General features: G+C 43.0%; 1 protein-coding gene and 1 pseudogene across 2 annotated transcripts in view; both read right to left on the bottom strand.

Moving 5' to 3' along the window:
- LOC146569162 (uncharacterized) overlaps positions 1–1,883 on the bottom strand; it is a 61,012-nt pseudogene extending 59,129 nt beyond the window's left edge.
- Positions 1–19,358, bottom strand: part of grid1b (glutamate receptor, ionotropic, delta 1b) — a 618,013-nt gene that overhangs the window by 580,144 nt on the left and 18,511 nt on the right. For both annotated transcript variants that reach the window (XM_085285493.1, XM_085285494.1), the window contains exon 2: positions 17,483–17,638. In XM_085285493.1, the coding sequence (XP_085141619.1) occupies positions 17,483–17,638 (156 nt within the window). The remainder of the gene's footprint in view (positions 1–17,482; positions 17,639–19,358) is intronic.

Below are 19,358 nucleotides of genomic sequence, written 5' to 3'. Positions count from 1 at the left end.
AAATGCCAAAAAAAAATTCATTACATCTTTTAGAATTAAGCTCCAGATGGTTACCTGACTGTTTGAAGCCCAGATGAGGTGATGTGTTGCTTTGTATGTTCTTTGTTGATATCTTGAGCTCCAGCTGTAACACTTTGACGTCTTTCTTTAGTATGTCAAGACAGGTCCGGCTGGGGCTCTTATCAGTTTGCCACACTGGTTGCTAAAAATGTCTGAAAGAGACAGGAAATGACCTCAACCTCATCTACCTATCCGCCCAGAGCATTTTCATCTCCATGTGGCAAAGAGAGGCTGCAAGGCAAACAACGAGGACATGAAGTGTATCAACACAAGAACAGAGATGGCTCACTTTAGAAGAAAGCACAAGTCTCAGAAAACAAAACATCAAACAAACTCTTTATCTGCAATCTCCTACACCACAGAGTTAAAGTCAAACCAATTTCCAAGTCCCTCACCGCCACCATCCACTCAACCCCCTTCAGCAGTGTTAAATCCAGATGCTTGAAAAATCGCAGCAAACCACTCTGTAAATCTCATCTGTCATGTTTGTGCCAGAGCAGATCTGTCAGAAGCATCGTGGGCCTCTGATCCACTCCCCCCACGAAGCCCTTCCCTCCCGCTGGGAAGCAGAAGAGCGTGTCATCACTGTAAATAAAGACGGTCCACCATCCAAATAAATGAACTGGGTGTTTCTGCTGGAATCAAAACAAATCCTTCTGGCAGGCCAAGTAATAATCACCAGACTGTAAAATGACTGTGCAGCAAGCCAGCAGCCAGTTACAGAGCATGACATAAGCTTTTTATTTATTTATTGGAATATTTTGTGTCCCATCATGAGATTCTCACTGCCTTCATCTCAAACGCGAGACAGTCCCTGAGCTGGGTGGACCGAGTTACACAGCTTTAGTCCCTGGTGCGGCTTACAAGATTTAGAAAATACCCTTCTGGTCCTGCTCAAGGCACTTTCTAGTAACAAGTCCATGTGTGTTTGCAGAGCCTACGCAGGTGAAAGGTTGCTGCGATTACAGCAAAATGTAAAAACACCTTTAAAAAGCAATATTCGTGGCACCTAGAGGTTAAAGCCCAGTGTTTCCAAAGGTGTAAGTAACAGCGTTTGTACTTTCATTCTTCACAGTCACACAACACCACGACGTTGCCCTGCTTCACCTCAGATTTTGGAGATCTGCTTCAATAATATTCATCATTTGTATAATTCCCACTAAAGCCAAAAAGGCAGCTGTTACTAAGTAACCAACAGCTAAACTGAAAACCGTTCACATCAAAGAGAAAATGAATAATTCCTGAGGCCCCTACACAACACGACCTCTGAAGGTGTCCTGTGATCTGGCACTAAGACATGTCTGCAGGTACTGTGATGGCAGGGCTCCCCAGGATCTGTCATTCACACCCTTCTGATTCACAGTCCATCTGGTCCGACATGCAATGCTGTGTTGCTTCTATTTTCAAGGGCACAGCGGCAGCACCTTCGAGGACCCAGTGACGAGCCACGGCACCGCTGTGACTTGCTCCACAAACATCACCGCATCCTTACTTTGTACACTTCAAATCCATCAGAAAATTAGTTTCAAGTTAACCCACCTATCTAACGAACCCACAGAGGGTGGTAATGGAAACTTCAGACAGGCTTTGGAAAGATGTACCTATACTTTAAAACAGTGCTTTTGGGCAAAGTTGGGCCCCTACAGTATTGTTATGTGCCAATTAAGCTGTGGAAAGGATGCATTGTATCAGCAGCTGTTACACAGACAACCCACGCAGCTCATTATTTTTCTAACAGTCTCACCCTTACAGTTCCTCACTGCCAGCACCACCAACCGTAGCACCACCACCTCCACCACCACGTCGTCTCCCCTGCCTTTCATCGCCTACAGATATTATATGCCAGCTGGGTGGCTGCTGTTTTAAATAAGGCAATTGTGGTTTTGATCCTAGGTTGTTAACACTTTGAGTGGCCCCGGCCATCACAGTATTAAACCCAATTGTGCCTGCTGTAGAAATTTGGCAAATTAAGCCCATTTAATTAGTTCAAGTGTTTAGTAGCTGCATGTGTGAAGTGAGAACAATGAGCTGTGGTTCACAGAGCCAGGACAGATCAACTAACTCAAGTAGAATTAAAAGGAAAAATGTATAATCCCCATTTGGCAGCGTTGCTTTCTTTCCTCACCGCTGTACAAACTCCTGGACATTCCCATCTGAATATCCTCGGTCACCGGTGACTTTAAAAGACAGAGCGTTACATTTATGTCCCCAATCAGAAATGACAAGCAGATGGCCCACTACTGATCTATGATACCACTGAAGCTCTTACTGCTGTCAGCCCATCTCCAGTTAGCTTTGACGAACAGAAAATATGAGCCCATTGCAGATCCTGCGGTCTTACGGCGGCTTGATGTAAATTCCCCACGTATGAGTGAGTTGGGCAGTTTAGGACAGGCCATTATGGCTATTGCTACTGACAGAACAGAGTTTATGGAGCAATGGTATTGGACCAAACTGTAGTCACAGACTGGAGGAGGAACCACGCGGAGATAATGGAGAGGCCCATTTACAAAGAATCTGCACAATAAAACATGAGAAGCTATGTGGGAAAATAAGCGTATTCACAATGTGGTGTCATGAAAAGATTTGTGTAAGTATCAAAGAAACTGGCATTTTGGGAGCTTGAAGCTCAAACAGACATAAAACATGGATGAAGTCGAACCCCATTCATTATTCATTCAAGAAAAAGTCAAGAGGACCATTTCTAATATTTTTCTTTTGGGTTTTACTTGAACGTGCAGCTTCTACTCAGCAGCTGACTGACTCCTTTTAAGCTCGTCACTGTCGAGTGCTGTCAGTATGGAATCCACTGACTTTATGAAAACGTGTGCATTTAGTGTTTACGGCTTTCTGGTTGGTCATGTGACATGATTTTTACCTCCTATCAGTCTTTTGACTTGTATTTTTCACTTCCTTTTGATGCATCAAGACTTTTTTTATTTTATTTAAAAAAAAACCTAAATAGGGTTGGGAGATGGGCTCCAATATATTCGTCCAATCGTCAATTGTTGTTTCAAGGGTGATTTATTTATTCACCCATGAGTAAGTTTGCTAATAATGATGGAGCTAATAGAAGCAAATGCCCCCACCTCAGAGTGCGCCCATATGCTTGTTGATGGAGCTGCAGAAGCTGGTGATAGCCTAGCATACTCAGCCAGATAGTGGACATGTGCATGCTCATGCAAGTTAGTCGTGTTTGAGTACTTTGCTCACACTATACGTCTGCACAAGCAGCACACCGCTTTGGTTACATCCTTAGGTTTACCTCTTTTATATTTGGTTTAAAGCCAAAGAAATCCCAAATTGGTGACTTAATTTTTTTAGTGCTGTCAGCGTTAACGCGTCATCATCACGACTAACACGATTAACAATTAACCCATCTGGAGCGCAGACTGACTCAAAATCCCAGAAATGTCTCTGGCTGTTGGTTCAAAGTTTGTTCATTGTGCGCTCTAGATGGGTTGAGTTAAAAATCGTAATCGCATTCAACACCGCATCAACGTGTTAATTTTTGGGGGGGGAAGTTCGTTCATCTATGTTTGGACTTCTTCTGTGTTGTAAACGCAAAAATCAGTCAGTGCATGATTACATTGCTCCGCCCATCAAAAAGTCTGCGCATGCACGAATATATTGCCCATCGTTGATTATTGGACTGACAATTGTTTGTTGGAAAATGTTTACATATCGTCCAACCCTAGTATACAACCAATATCAAACCCTAGCTGGGTTGCCAGTGGCCTGGGGGATGTTGAGGGATGAATCCACTAACTACTTTCCATTGCACAAACTTCTAATAACTGAATAAAGGGTACATGTTTGCATTCATACCCAGAACTCAGAATATATCTGTGCTAAAGTCTGATGGATGCCTGTTGGCAGTAGTTTTTTCAACTGGTGTAGAGTTAGCTTTAGCTGAACGAGGCTAAGATAGCAGGTGGGTTAGCCCGGTCCTGTGTTTCTATGCAAAAAGAGCAAATTTGTGGCCAAATCTACAACACAATCAAACCGATAACTGCAGGAGTAAGACATCAGGAAACAGATTTTAGGGCACTCTTCCCAAACGTGAGCTGAAATCTCTGCAAATACAGTGAGAGTGAAGGGGCGTGACAAACTGCAGAAGCAAGGAGGTTGACAGGTTTGATTGAGCTTTAGGAGAAAGAGGGGGAAACAGAGGTAGGCAGAAAGAAGTTCAGCCAAAACGGAGACAAACTGACAGGATGCAAGCAGCCGAGCGACATCATCCGTTCTTTACTTGCTTTCTCGCCCTGCAGAAAGTCGAACTCACTCAGGGGAGGGCAAGTTGCAGATCTGACTCTTGAGGAGTCCCTGGAGATTAATAACAACCAGCTAGCTGCAGAGTAAAAGCCTCCATCACAGAATAAACAGATGGCACTTTGAATCAAGGATAATTTAGCTGTTATTATATTGTGCCATTGATAAACTACAAAAACAAGCTAATGGTGAGTAATTGCCATGTGAAAGCAGAGCACGGAATGCTAATGAAGCCAGTTTGGGTGTTTCTGCGGAAGCCTTCGGTTTCTCTTGGGCTGTGTTTTCGGAGACAGAACTAACTGCTGGAATGGCTCTGTTCACTTTGACGACTTTCATTCCATAAATGAGATTTCGGCTGCTGTAAACGTGTCTCCATCTCCCACAAAATGATTGTTAGAATCAAAGTGGAGCCATTACAGGCTAGAAAAGGATTTATGGCCCATTTTAAGACCTTTGCATACAAACCTGTTATAGTTTAAATGAGAAACGCATTAACGTTTATGAAATATTCACCTCTGGCTTTATGTGCTGTGTTTTTAGTGGGCGTTGGCTTTAAATTCAAATTTAACACTGATGACAAAAAAAGCTTTAAAAAAAAAAAATTATCGCACAGCATTGTCAAGAGTTTAAAAGGATTTCCGTGTCATGGAACCGCAGGACGCTTTTGATAACATTATCAAAAACGGTATTAACTACATCAAACGACCTTCGGGGAACTTTAGATGATCTCTTTAACATCGTGGGTATCTTCTCCTTCAGATTGGCTTTAAAAGAGAAAGATCTGACGTGAGCACCTTTTGTTTTAAATGTCAGCCTCCTCGTGTTATCCAGCCGAGCTCATCAGTATGCATGAACTTGAAAACGCTTTTTGCCACCACAGAAGCGAGACTTGCTCTGTGACCACATCTGGCTTTTCCCCGTGCAGAAAGTCTACCGAGAGTAAACCGAATACTGCTAAAGCATTATCCTCTCTCAAACTGTTATTATGGTAAGGTGACATGAAGCCAGTGTGAGCTCCTTCGTGGGAGAAGAAAAAATAGTCACCATCCTGCTGTGAATCTCACAGTAGGAAAGAATGGCAAAAAAACCTGTATTTAATATAGCTCAGTCACGTTATGGGTAATCGATCTAATGAATAAGGTCAGTAAAAGCATTCTTATAGACTTTTGTGCCTAATATGTGCTCTCCTGCAGGAAAATCTATTGCATAATAAAACAGTGCAGTGATATTTTTACATGAAAAAACAAGGAGGAGGATTTTATGTAGATCACACACTTCATACTCTAAAATTATAGCTGCGGTTACTGTACAACATTTTAAATGTGTTCATGATACACAGCATAATTCAGTCTAAATTACTTTGACTTTATTCTAGTTTTTGTGTTTGTATATCAAATCAGTTTTCCTTCCCTTTTCTCGTTGACCTCGATTCGTTTCTTTTATCTTGTTTAAAGTTTCCCACTCATGATTAGTCCTGATTTTGTGCGTGTACGTGCATTCATATCTTTGTGGGGACCAAAAATCAGAAGTTTACTTTACTTTTGGGGACCAAAATCCCAGTCCCCACAAATTTGAAGGCATTTTTGAGACTCAAAATGTGGTTTTACTGTCAGGGTTACAACTGAGTTAGGTTTAGGATTAGGGTCGGGGTCAGGCATTCATTTTTCATGGTTAGGGTAAGGGGCTGGGGAAGCAATATGTCAATTAGATGTCCCCACACGATTTGAATACCTGACGTGTGTGCGTGTAGCTCCAGTTTCCTCCAGTCTTTGTCAGAACGTGTTAATTTTTGGGGTTTTCCTCTATTCTGACTGTCTGAGGGTGTCGTGTTTGGATCCTTCCTTGCAAATTATTGCAAATAGAATAAAGAATTTATTACATTTGCAGAACTTCAGAATTCTCAATATGTGTCACATAAATCTTCCAAAAAGCATCCAGATGACAAATCATGCAGAGTTGGAGTTCAGTGACCAAACTTAGGTGAGTTGAAGAGCAGCTCCAGCTCTCTGCATCAGCACCAAGTAGCCCTGCACCAAACTTTATGCATTAATAAAATCCAAATGGATGATCCATTATCTTCCACTTCTGAAGTTTGCAGCAGACTATTTCAAATCATAACAGTTTCCTGTTCCTCCTGGAGGATCCCGAGGCATTCCCTGGTCAGATGAGCAGTCGTGCGTTTTCTGAGACACTTGTCTCTGGCTTTTATTTGTGAAGCTATTTTGTACCATTATCTAAATTTCAGTTCTCTACAGGGACATGAAAAATGGATGTTTGGAACTGCTTGTCAATTTTTGGAAAAGAAAAAAAAAAAAAAACTACTTGAGAAGTTTGCTCATTGCCCCAAAACACTATTTTGTAAAAAATGTCCCCCCTTAGAATTACATTTCTATCACACTGCTGGTTAAAAGGCTTCAGTGTGAAGGGCTGTTGTACTTTTGATGACTTGGGTGGAGAATTTTTCTCTTTCTTAGACTCTGTGACAGCCTAACACAGAGTCAGCTAATCACTGATGACATTCTTTGGCAACTGTTAATTAAGTAATCATTTAGTTATTACAGCGTTAGCCTTTTTAAAAAAGAAAATCCTTAAAAAGAGGGTAAAGTTACATAAACACTATCTGAGGTGCTCAGACAGCTAACAAACGTTGCAACCGTTAACCACGACCATGTGTGGGAGGCAGTGAAGGAGGAATTGCAGCTCGGCCTTGGGCCTCAGCTTCAAATCACTGTCCTTGTGGATTTTTTCCATCCTTCCTCATCTTCAATCTTGCCTCTTGGTATCACGCCACCTCCTCAATACAACATGGAAGATGAGAACATTTCTGAAATTCTGACTTAAAAAGTATTTTTAGAGTTGGTGTAAAACTCTGGTGTTCCTACCGTTTGGGTATTCATTATTTTTCACTGGTCTCACTCTTCACTTGCATACCTACAACTGAGGAGTGGAGACTGTCAAACAACAACAACAACAACAACAAGACAGCTCCTTAGAAAACTGAACCAGCCTCACCCCTGATCAGATCTGCACACTGTTAGACCTCTGATTTACCACCTTATATTTTAAATACAACGAAGGTTTCCACAGACAAAAACATGGATGTGCCATGGGCTCCCCAGTGTCACCCATCGTAGCCAACCTTTGCATGGACAAAGTGGAAAGTGAGGCTCTTGGCTCTTTCACAGGGACAGCACCTATAGCCACTGGTACAAGTACAAGAATCACACCTTCTTCAGAACTGAAGAAGTAGAAGCCTTCAGTGTTTACATAAACTCAGTGGATAGAAACAAAGTTCACCAGTGAAGATCCAAAGGATAACAGTTTGCCATTTCTGGACTGTGCGTGTGTGCTGTGAATGGAAGCCTCAACAGTTTACCTGAAGCCCACAAACACAGACCAGTACCTGCGCTTTCATTCCCATCACCCTCCGGTACACAAACTTGGAGTAATCAGGGCCCTACAACACCGGGCAGAAAATGCCTGAAGGGAAAACACACACACACGTAAAGAAAGCTGGTTATCCCAACTGAGCTTTCATCAAACCACCAAAGATGCACAGTAAATGAGTTCAGACACCAACTAGGGAGAAACAGAACAACACTGACATTCCTTATGTAGCAGGTTTAACAGACAGCATCTTCTCCAAGCACGACATCCCAGTGTACCTCAGACCGAGCCACACACTCAGACAAACTGGGTCATCCCAAACACAAGCTAAACAACGTAGTGTATGCTGTACACGCAGAGAGGAATGCTCAGACCTCTACATTGGAGAGCCACTTCATAAATGAATGGAAGAGCCACCTCTGCCGGTCAAGACTCAGTGGTCCATCTGCATCTAAAGGTCAAAGGTCACTCTTTCGAGAATGCCAATGTTCACATTTTGCATAGAGAAGACGGATGGTTTGAAAAAGGAGTGAAAGAAGGCATCTATGACCACTGTGAACGAGCGTCTTTGAACAGAGGGCGGGGCTTATGACACCAACTATCTGAGAGCTATGATGCAGTTTTGAGATCATTCCCAGATGCCTTAACGTCTCAGTCACATCTTGGGTCAGTTGATCTCAATAAGTCACATGATAGGGTGAGGCAAGGTCTGACAATGGTTTCACCTGAAACCCACACCCTTTTACACACCTTGGCTCATGTGGTCAGGCAAGTGGGTCAACGACCCTCTTATGGGACACTCCCACTAGGGCTTGAATACCTGGGACTCTCCAGCATTTGATTTTAGAACTGAAGAAGCTTCTCAGATTAAAAGTCTTCAAGAAACCTACAGGAATCCAGCAGCGTTTCTTTCCAAGCTCCTTAGATCACATGACCTGAATGACTGAGAACCTACACAGACGTACATGGTTACAACCAAACCAAGTTGGAATCAACCAGTGAAAATGTTATTCTCCAAATTTGAACAATTCTGGACGACAGGCATCTGCTCAGACCACGTTTTGGCACACAAACGGTAGCATTTTATCTGCAGCGTCAATCAGCAGCTGCATAAACCTTGAGGTGAGCGAATAAAAGGTAATAATGTGCTGGTCCAACCCCACACATGCAGAATAAATAAGGTTAAATTAACACAGTAAATGTAACGATGTTATTGCCATAATTAAAGCTCAGTGCATCTACTGGGGGCTACAGTTTAAAAAAGTAAGTCTGGCCTTCAAATCCCCTTGTTGCTGGATCACTGACATCTAACAAGGACGGATCAGAGAGTGAAGTGATTACCGACTGCTGTCTGGCTTAGAAAAACAGCAAACATCAGAGCTGTTGGTCTGGATGCACAGAGACCACAGAGTGAATTGACAGTTCAGATTAGCGGCATTGTAGATCCATACTTATCAACAGCAAGATGCAACGAGCGTGAGAAGTTAGCACAGATGCTGAGTGCATGACATGAAAACACAGCTTACATCATCCTTTAGGGGCCGAGTTATCTTCGAGAAAATGCTGCCGGCTTGGCTTCAGATGTTAAATATTGTATTACAGACAACATGTTTCAGGCCGTAAACACCGGGGCGAATGCTACGGCTAGAAAAAGATTTTTTTTAAGCAATTTTGAAGAATTATCGTGCATGCTTATAGGTTATGCTTGTCCCTGTCAGATGCCTTCACTGCAGCATGCATACCTAACAATTTGCTCCTGCTGCTTATGTTTCCAGGCTGTGTGCATACCCTTTAACTCTGCTTTATGTTAGGCACAATGCAGACTTCATGCAGTGCTCAGTCCTCATGCATGCTTTAACTATTGTTATGCATGCATTGTAACCATGGATAGCACAATACATGGTCGATACAGTGACATGCAGTCGTTACATTCTGTGTCTTTGGCCATCACTGTGCTGCCTCCACACTAGACTGTGAAAGCTGGCTGACATAAAGCCACAAAACCTTTTTTGAAGTCCAGCATGTCAGCCTGGCCTTCCATTTCATCCAAAAATATCAGATAGGGTTAAAAACAACAAGCTATTCTAGAGAAAGTCTTGGCACTTAGCAGCCTGTGAGCTTACAGACCATAGCACCAGTTTAAGGCTTCTACTTACGGCTGCTCGTTTCAGGGGTCGCCACAGCGGATCATCTGCCTACATCTCCTCCTATCCCAGCATCCTCCTCTGTCACACCAACCCTCAGCATGTCCTCCTTCACTACATCCACAAATCTTCTGTGGTCTTCGTCTTTTCCTCTGGCAGCTCTAATCCACCATCCCTCCTGTGCACACACCCAACCACCTCACCTCTAACTCTGTTTGTGCCATTTCACAAAGTCGCATTAAAAACCAACGCAATCAGCATCTCTGCTCATACTAGTGACCTGAGCAAATGTCATGGGCTCTCACGTGTATGTGTGGTGACTGTAACTCAGCAGGCAGAGCTACTAATCAGAAGGTTGGTGGTTTGATTCCCCGCTGCTCCAGTTTGCACGCTAAAGTATCCTTGTGCAAGATACTAAACCCAAGGTCCTCCAGATGTTCCTCATTGTGTGAATGTGAGAAAGCTCATTAGATAGAAGGTAGCTTCTACAAATGTGAGTGAATGAGGCATGTTGTATAGCACTCAGTGCTCGAGTAAAAAAGCATTTTCCCCGTTTTAATTTTCTATGCCATCTGCAACATATTTGCAAACAATCTTTTCTCATTGTTAATGTTCAGGTGTTGCTGAAACGTCTCCTCCCACAGTTGGACATGCATGAACTCCTCCATCTTGCACTGCAGCTGGCGACTGTAGTTATTCTGCTTCAGGGATCTGCTGTGAGCTGGAGAGCCGCTCAGCAGAACCTGCAGAGGAGCTGGTTCTGATCCTTTTACAGCACAAATACGAACATGATCCAACCTCGGGTGAGAGGCGGTGCTCTGCTGTAAGAATCGAAACTGACAGAACTCACCAGCGGAGTTCAGCGGCCAACAGACGGCTGCAAAAACCTGCTCCAAAAACCTGCTCCAAATCCAACAGAAACATGGAGAATAAAACCAATTTACATTTTTAACCCAGTTTCTCTGATCACAGTCCCACCTGCTGCACACAAGCTAACACGTCTGATCTTGATCAACCTTGGCTGAGTGTGAACCTGCTGCTGTGGGACAGATGAGACCAATTTGTCTGCTGGGATCCAACAGCAGGAGCTGCCACTCAAACCAATGCAGGCAGGCAGGCAGGCAGGCAGACAGACACACACACACACACACACACACACACACACACACACACACCTTAACTAAGCAACTAAGTTAATAAGCAAGTAAACAAATTTCGGTTTATAACAACAGAGCATGTGTGTGTCCACGCGTCACTAATATAAGTTCTGAAACGCAATATTTTCCTGGAACAGCTGTTAAGGTGTCGCAGACAAATACAACTAAATAAAATGATACGACCAAGACAAAAACTGGTATTCTGTAAATATAATAAACGGGAATTTACTGTGCAACTTTATTAGCGTCCTCCTGAAATGCGCCAACAACATTGAGAGTAACATCCTCCTCTCTGCCCCTTAAGGCTCTCTGGTCGCTATGGTAACATCTAAATATTTCTTTCAAAATAAGACACAAAACTACAACACTGGAAAAGACCCAGGGAAACCGAGTTAACGATAAAACCCCTGAAAACCATAAATTTCACACCTGAGCCTCAACTCTCGCAGCCCCGTACCAAACGGCTCATCGACCGGTACCGGTTCGTGCTCCAGGAGTCGGGGACCGCTGGTGTAGGAGGCGTGTTTGAAAAAACTGTTTGGCTGTAGTAGGAGACATTAAGGAGTAACCACAACGAACAGAAGCACTGTAAAAATAATAATAACAAAATAACTTTAATAATGCAAAGAGGAAGCACCCAATAGAAGACAAATAATTAAAACTGTAAAAGGCACAAAGGACTTCAGAGGCAATTAAGAACCAACGAGACCAAAGAAGCATTAAATGAAGAATTAAAAAAAAGAAACTGAGTAAGAGAAAGGGTGCAGACAAACAGGAAACAGAAATATGTGAACGGAGAAACGAGTGCAAACAACAATACAGAAGAAAACTGAGAATAAAGCCAAACTCAAGCGTCAAATTCCATCACTGACTTCCCAGGTCGAGTCATTTCTCTTCCAATTATACAGTTATTGAGCCGAGTCGGACAGATCATAATAAGACAATTAGCCTAATTTGTTTGAATTGAAAAGCCAATTAAAGAATTAGTGAGCAGCATTGAAAAGTTCATCACATTACAGACGGCGGGTCAGAGAGGCCCGGGCCGCCCGGCGTCACCGCCGCGTCGTTGCCAAAGCCAAACGCGTGCGGGATAACGAGGCGTCTTCAGTGAAAACGCAGCTGATACGAGTTAAAAGGATTAGCGTCGGTGGAGAAACAGCTCTCTGTCTTGGCGTCTTTGTTGAAAAACTCGAGGCGTGTAATCCGAGCGGATTGGTTTGACAGATGGATTCAGGGAGATTTTCCTTTGGGGGGTTTGTCGATAGCATTAAAGTGTTGCGTATCTGCGAGTGCGGATGAAGAGCCGCTCCTATCAGAGTAAACAGGCTGATTACGACAATCTCTGTGAGAAAGAGCAGTTAATGAGAGGAGCAGTGGATGGATGGATGCACGACGGGAGAGAGCCCGAGGGTTGTCTGCAGGAGACGCACTCTTGTTGGATGTATAGATTTATACTTGCATTTAAATCCACTGACGTTTTCTCACAGTTTCTCTACAGCAGTGAGGTTTTGATCATGAAGATACTTCTCTGTAATATTGGACTTCTATTTCAGACTTTGCTTCTGTCAATCAGTCGCATTCTTGTAATGTGACGACTCCATAGTCTATGAGCAGATAATCTGATCATGTTTGGCAACAATCTACCAAAAATCAAGTTTGTCTAAAGTTTGGATCCAGTACCAAAACCTCGGATTTGGTCATTTGTTGGCACCTGACAATATTAGAGTGAAAACAGACATAATGTGGGGAAAATAATGAACTGGTATTATTCATCCAGTTTACTTGCTGTAGTTTCAGCTTCGTCTGAGAGTCTTCAGCCATGCTAGGTTCTCCCTGTTCCCAGTCACTCTCACTGGGAGAGCACCTCAGATGTCACCACAGACAGACGCTCATCAAGCTGCAAACAGCACAGATGTAAAGAAAAGGTTTTCCACACCAGCCATGACGAGAATGAAAGCACGTTCCTGTAAAGTGAACTCACTCTGACTGACTTTGTGGCAAAGTTAAAAGCACGCTAAGAAAAGCTGCTGAATTCAGAGGCAGAAAACCAAAGACTGTTAGCTTACACTACTACCATCGATGGTACAAGATGATCGCATTTTGAAGCTTCACCATTAGCGTTTCAGCTATGAAGGGTTTTTGGAGCAAGAAGGTGAAGGGCTGGAGTCGTAATGTAACAGCTGACACTAGCTTCACAGGTTGCACAGGCTTAAAAAGTGATCCGCATGTCTAGAACTGCGCAGCTTGTTTTATAACATCATAGTAGTTTGATCACACGTAGAGAGATAAATATAATAAGTACATTTACATTCACACGGATGTCTTCCTTTATTCCTCTTTCATGATGCCAACACATGCTGGCTCACTGGGTTTCTCCTATTGTGTGACTGGTTCTATTCAGAGGGATATTTTTATTAAGTGAGGAAGTAAACCCGGCTCACGTGAAAGGCCAAAGGTCTCATCTTACACATTAAAGGACAAACGCACACAAACTGAGAAGAAATAATAAAGGTGACGGGGCTCTAAGTCAGCTGACAACACAAAAACTTACACTGACCACCCCCCGCCACTTTCTCTCTCTCACACACACACACACACACACACACACACGCACACACGCACACGCACGTGTTGATAATACCTTCTTCCTTTTTGTCCCTCTTTAATTGTTCTTCATCTGAACCATCATTCCCCCGTCTCCCACTCATCCTCTTTACTTTCTCCCTCCCTCGGTTTCTAATGTCCCTGGTTTCTTTGCCCCCCCTCCCTCATTTTCCTGTCCTTAGATGCTTTACTTCCTGCAGTTGTCTCAGCTAAAAACGATAGAGATCATCTAATTTAATACTTCTGGCTTCTATTTAGGCCGTTATCTAGAAAACAAAACAAGATGCATGTACAGCATGATAGATGATTTTACTACTATTAAAACTATTACTACTGCCATTATCCATTTATTTTTAATAAATAAGCCTTCCTCCCAGATGTAAGCACGGCTCTCTGCTGTGCTGCTGTTGTCGGGTCAGAGGATGAGATGAGCTGGCAGAGGAAATAAAATGAGTGTTTGTGTCGTCTCTAACAAAGAGCAGGAGGTCTCACGCTGAGCTGACACGGATCTGATTCAGACAAACGTGAGTGGCTCCCGTCCACTCGAGACCCGACTCCGTGCCCTTTGAGAGGGCAGCACTGATGCAAACACACACATACATATTCATGCGCGCCATGTCACAGCCATTAAAATGCACAAGGACACACCACCTGATATCATGCTAATGAGCTCTCCTGTGTGTCTGAGTCACTGAACATGATGTCAATAAATATCAAAATGTTTTGTTCCTGTAAGTTTAAAAGTACGTTTTCATACGGCTGAATTATTTCGACTGCAGGATTCGGTGAGAATATTTTCAGCTTTCCAAACTTTCACTGAATACTGAACAAGCTCTGACTCCTGTTTTCCATATATTGATTATTATGACGAGGTCATCACATTATATTTGAGACCTCTGCATGGAAATCTCAGGAATTATTTACTTATTAATTATTCATCATTTAAACATTCACACTGGGAAACTGTACTTTCTGTCTGCAGGGTTAATGTTTCTAAAGGAGAATATTTTGGCACAAACAACAAAGCGCACTAAATAATGAAATGAAATAAAATCCAGTTTGGTGCCAAACTCAAACACGAGAAAATCTGATGCCAAAAAGCAGAAGAGGAACTTTATTATTTTTTATTGCATTCAAGAGCAGAGATGTGCACCACGACTGAATAGACACAGCACCACCTACAAACACCACCTTGTGGTGTGCAGAAAGAACAAATCCAGTGCAAACAAATTCCCAACATCTGCTCTCAGGGTGATTTAATCGGGGCTGTTTCCACTTGACATTTTGCTTCAGGGAGTCCTTTGTGCTGTAAAGGATTTATTTACATCCGTGACAGAAGAGTCAAAAGTCAACATGCTGTTGTTTCCAGTCACCATCACCGTGCTAGCATCAGGTGCCGCCTGAGAGAGTGGTGTCAACTCAGTAATACGAGTGCACTTCACAGCACAATCAAAATGCTATTAATATTGTAATTAGATTTCTGTTAATTAAAAATTACAGGGCGTATGCAGCCTGGGGAGATTTATCTACCCTCATTTTCCACCGTTAACCATCTTCAGGAGCAAAACTGACAGTTTTACCGCAGCTCCTCTGAAACACCTGTTTGCACCTGATCCAAATCTTCTGGTCCAGGCTTTCAAGTGAACAAGTTCAACGCCATATTTTCTCTATTATATTTACCTCTACTGCACCTCGTTTCCCTGACACAAGGAAGAAGTCCACATTTTTCAAGTTCCACTTGAAAACACAAAGCTAATTAAGGTGACAGCTCGGTTCTGTGTGGTCTGACTGACTCTGATGAGCTTTCTGGAGGAAGTGACCAATTAAATCCGAGCTAGTCTTACAGCTGATTAACGTGAAGGTGTTCATCACCATCTGAGCTAGTCACCTGCTTTCCAGCGCTGCGATGGGCGCTAAAGTGATTTCGCTGATGTTAATTTGCAGCGGAGACAAATGCACGCTGTTGTGACATGATTTTCAGGCGTGGGAGGTTAGACCACGCACATCAGAGCACCGAGGTCCATTTCTCACAGCAATGAGCTGATGCATCCCAAAGTTATGATGGACGATGTGAAAGTGCGGACAGAAACGTTCACACCATAAAACTTAAAGCACAACAACAGGGCTGAAGCGCTGCACGGTCACAGCGCAGAGCGCAAAAGATGAAACACACGTCTTTCATCTTTTACGCTCTGGCCTGCGAGACTTAAAACTAAAAGGATTTTAAAATGTTCGTAAACAATCTGCTAAACTTGCACTCTTACTGTGACTGAGCAATGGAGGCCCGGCTAACTCTGATACAAATCAAGCTGCAGCAACCGAGACGAGGCTTGATTTTTGACAGCAGCCACAACTGGAACAAAATCAGGATTTTACCCGTGCTTACATGTACTGTTGGATCATTTTCATACCTAAATGTGTCTGGTATGAGTCTGTGGAGGTAAACTTAGAAACTCTTTGCATTGCTTATGCATTTTTATTCTATCGAGCTTCTACTGAATCTGCTTTGTCCTGTTTTCTCAGTGTCACAGTTTGGATCCTCATCTGTAAAGAGCAGAAACTCATTCAGTCAAATTGATAGATGCTGAAGCTGATCAGCTGATCGGACAGCTTAACCCAACATCCCTGTTCACGGCACGACTACAGCAGATATTCGGTTTCACTTCAGGACTTCATCACTGTTTGCCAACTCCGCTGAGATTTGGTTTCTTCCATCTGGACAAAAGCTTTTAAGTCCCAAAGTGCTGAGCGGTTCAGAGTATAACAACAGCTTTGTTCCAGCAGCCACCACTCAGATGAACAAATCGCAGCTTTTATATATCTTACATGATGTGGAAGCAATTTTCCCCAGCGCTGTGTTGTAATACACTTATCTGTTGTTTGTGTCGCTTTGAAAAATGTGCATTTGAGGATGGATGACTTACCTGCTGCAAACCAGATCTACCTGTGGGTGCAAATAAAGAAAACCGAAGCTGAACTTGAGATATTTTCAGAAAGAAATTGTGTCGAAATGAACACCGGCTGCAACAAGTGCATCATCACCATCATCCTCGAACGGCAATACCAGCATAAGCACCACGCTTTCATCCTCTTTCGTGTCTGCGACGGCGTCACCCCCCCCCCCCCTCGCACATATTAATACCCCTTAATCATCGTCATCCTAATCACTGCAGGGATCCTCATCCTCGACACTCACATTATAATCAGCACCATTGTAACATTCATCAGCATCATTATCAATACCAGTTATATCCATTATCGTCACAACAGTCGTCTCATCACCAGCATCAACATCATCGTCATTAACTGCAGCAAAACAATCAGCATCCTCCAGTCTAAGCTTCATCATCCACATCATCACGGCCTTTTCTGCAGCCACGAGCGTACACATAAACAAATGTGTTCACAGCCACACGAGCTCCTCTCAAAGCTGAGAGGCCGTCTGTGCAGCTGGGCTCAGTGCTTCCCCCTAGCTTCCTCTGCAGGGAAAACAGCGAGGGAGAGAGAGAGAGAGAGAGAAGACGGAGAGAATGAATCTCAGAGGAAACCCTGAGAAACAGGAAAGAAGAGGCAAAGGACGGGCTCTGTGGAGCTGCATGAAAGACAAACAGCGTCCTCTGAGAGCTCTGGCAGAGCGGCTGCAGCTGCCGTGATTTAAACAGCATTTAGGAGGTTGATACCTGGGTCATTAGCTGTGAGGATACCTCAGCGAGAGGCGGCACCCGCACAATCTAAAGATTAACAGTCCAAGGCAGGAGTGTAAGAAGCAAGGAAAGCAGGAAACTGCAGAAAGCACTACGGTCGAAAATCATCTGACACTACCGCCATCACGTGACGTAAACGCAGCAGCGGCCTTACCTTCCTGCACCGCCTGGAAAGGGTTGTTGGGCGCGATGAGTTTAATCGAGTGTGTGATCTTCTCACTCTGCAGGATGTCGTCGTTCAGACTGAGGTCAGACACGGCGAGCTGGAATACCTGATCATCCTGCACTGCATTCTCCTCAAATATCGCACCTGGACAGGTAGAAACAGGAAGTGTAAACAGGTTAAGGACTCAAACACTGCTCTACTGAAAATACCACCAAAATATCATTTTATTATCTCCACAGGAAAAAAAAAAAAATATCTCAGCAAAAATCAGTATTCAAATTTCCTGTCAGCTAGAACACATGGTCTCCGGTCCTTTATCAGTACAAACCACTGAACTCCTGCAGTCACTAACAGTGTTGTGTATACCATCACCAAAGAAGCGCCATACTGTAATTACTGTAAGGTATGAATGTGCTAAGCATTCTCATGACAGCTACTAATCAAAGAATTACACGTGGTTTATCGTTTCTTCAGTCATATCCACGATGGGGGGACAGAACAACAATCTGAGTTCATGCCGGACTTTGGACAAAGACGTCGGAGCTGCTACCCTAGGCCCGGACAATATGAGAAAAACCTAATATCAAGATTTTTTTTGGGCGGGGGGGCTATATCGCAATACATGATACAAATCACAATATGTTTAAATATCCTTGAAAAATAAATGTTATTTTTAACCATATAGTGCCTAAAACTGCACGGGTACACTCATTTATGTCAACTATTCAGTATTTTTTTCCTGCTTCAAATACAAGAAAATCTGAATAAAATGTTTTATTTTAACCAATTTTTAACCATCAATTACTGTGACAGCAAGTCTCTCGCTGTGGTCAACAGCAGACCTTTAACAAACAAACAAAAATACATCAAGAAAGAATTCACGAGACAAAATAAAACGATTGAAATAAAAAAAAAAAAAAAAAAAAAAAAAAGGTGTTCTTTGCTACTTGTAAGATATAAAAATGTATAAAATATAAAATGTGATGAACTCAAATTACAGAAATAAAATCTAGATAGTGACTAAAAAAACGACTGATCTAGAACAGTCACGGGTGGCACCGCTGGTTTAATTAACGTTTTCTTTGGTGTGTGGGGAGATGTTGATAGGCAGTTTAAGACTGTTTTAATTATGCAGTGTTTAATAACCCTTATGGTGTTATAGCACCACTAGGTGGGGGGTTGCCCTACTGTTGTCTCCTAGTGGGTGTGTGAGTACAGCGGCAGCTATTACATGCTGCTCGTGTTCTGTTCTCAGGAGAAACCTTACCGATGTAACGCTGTTTGATTTAACTGACTGGCTTCGAGCTATCCGGCTAACCTCCACACCACACGCCCGCTGGACCTACTAGCTGCTCCTTCATCGCCAGACTGCCGTTACAAGTGGAATAATTTCAGGGTACTGCTACCCTTTGTTTTGCATTTAGTTCGACATCCAAACAGCGAGTCTCTTACTCTTGCTCGTCTGAAACTCCTGCCGTCGCCATATTTTCCCCTCTCTGATAGCATATAAACACACATGCTCAGCGCAGTGCACCAGGTAGAACATTTTCAGGTTGGGAGGGGTTATTAATGATGTATTCGCAGCGTGTGGGAAAAAATACTTACAGTAAATTACATGTAGATGGCTTAATATTGCCATGGCAACTGAGAGCCATTTTAACTATCGCATGCGGAACAACTCGCGATACATCGAGTATATTCGATATATCGCCCACCCCTACTTCCCCTGTTCTGTTTTTTGAAGAGACAAGAATGATGCTAAAGAGCAGACCATGTTCAGCCACCTGAAACCCCCCAAAACAAGAACTCCTTTCTTACACAACATCGATGATGCAAACAAACCACTAAAATCCCAAAAGCGCTA

The sequence above is a fragment of the Mchenga conophoros genome, linkage group LG8 (genome assembly GCF_057382185.1).
Source record: "Mchenga conophoros isolate Kocher_MC1m ecotype Shallow Benthic linkage group LG8, M_conophoros_male_GT1.1, whole genome shotgun sequence".
In the NCBI taxonomy this organism is placed as follows: domain Eukaryota; kingdom Metazoa; phylum Chordata; class Actinopteri; order Cichliformes; family Cichlidae; genus Mchenga; species Mchenga conophoros.
The sequence above is the reverse complement of the archived record's forward strand: the minus strand, read 5'-3'. Positions and strand labels throughout refer to the sequence as shown.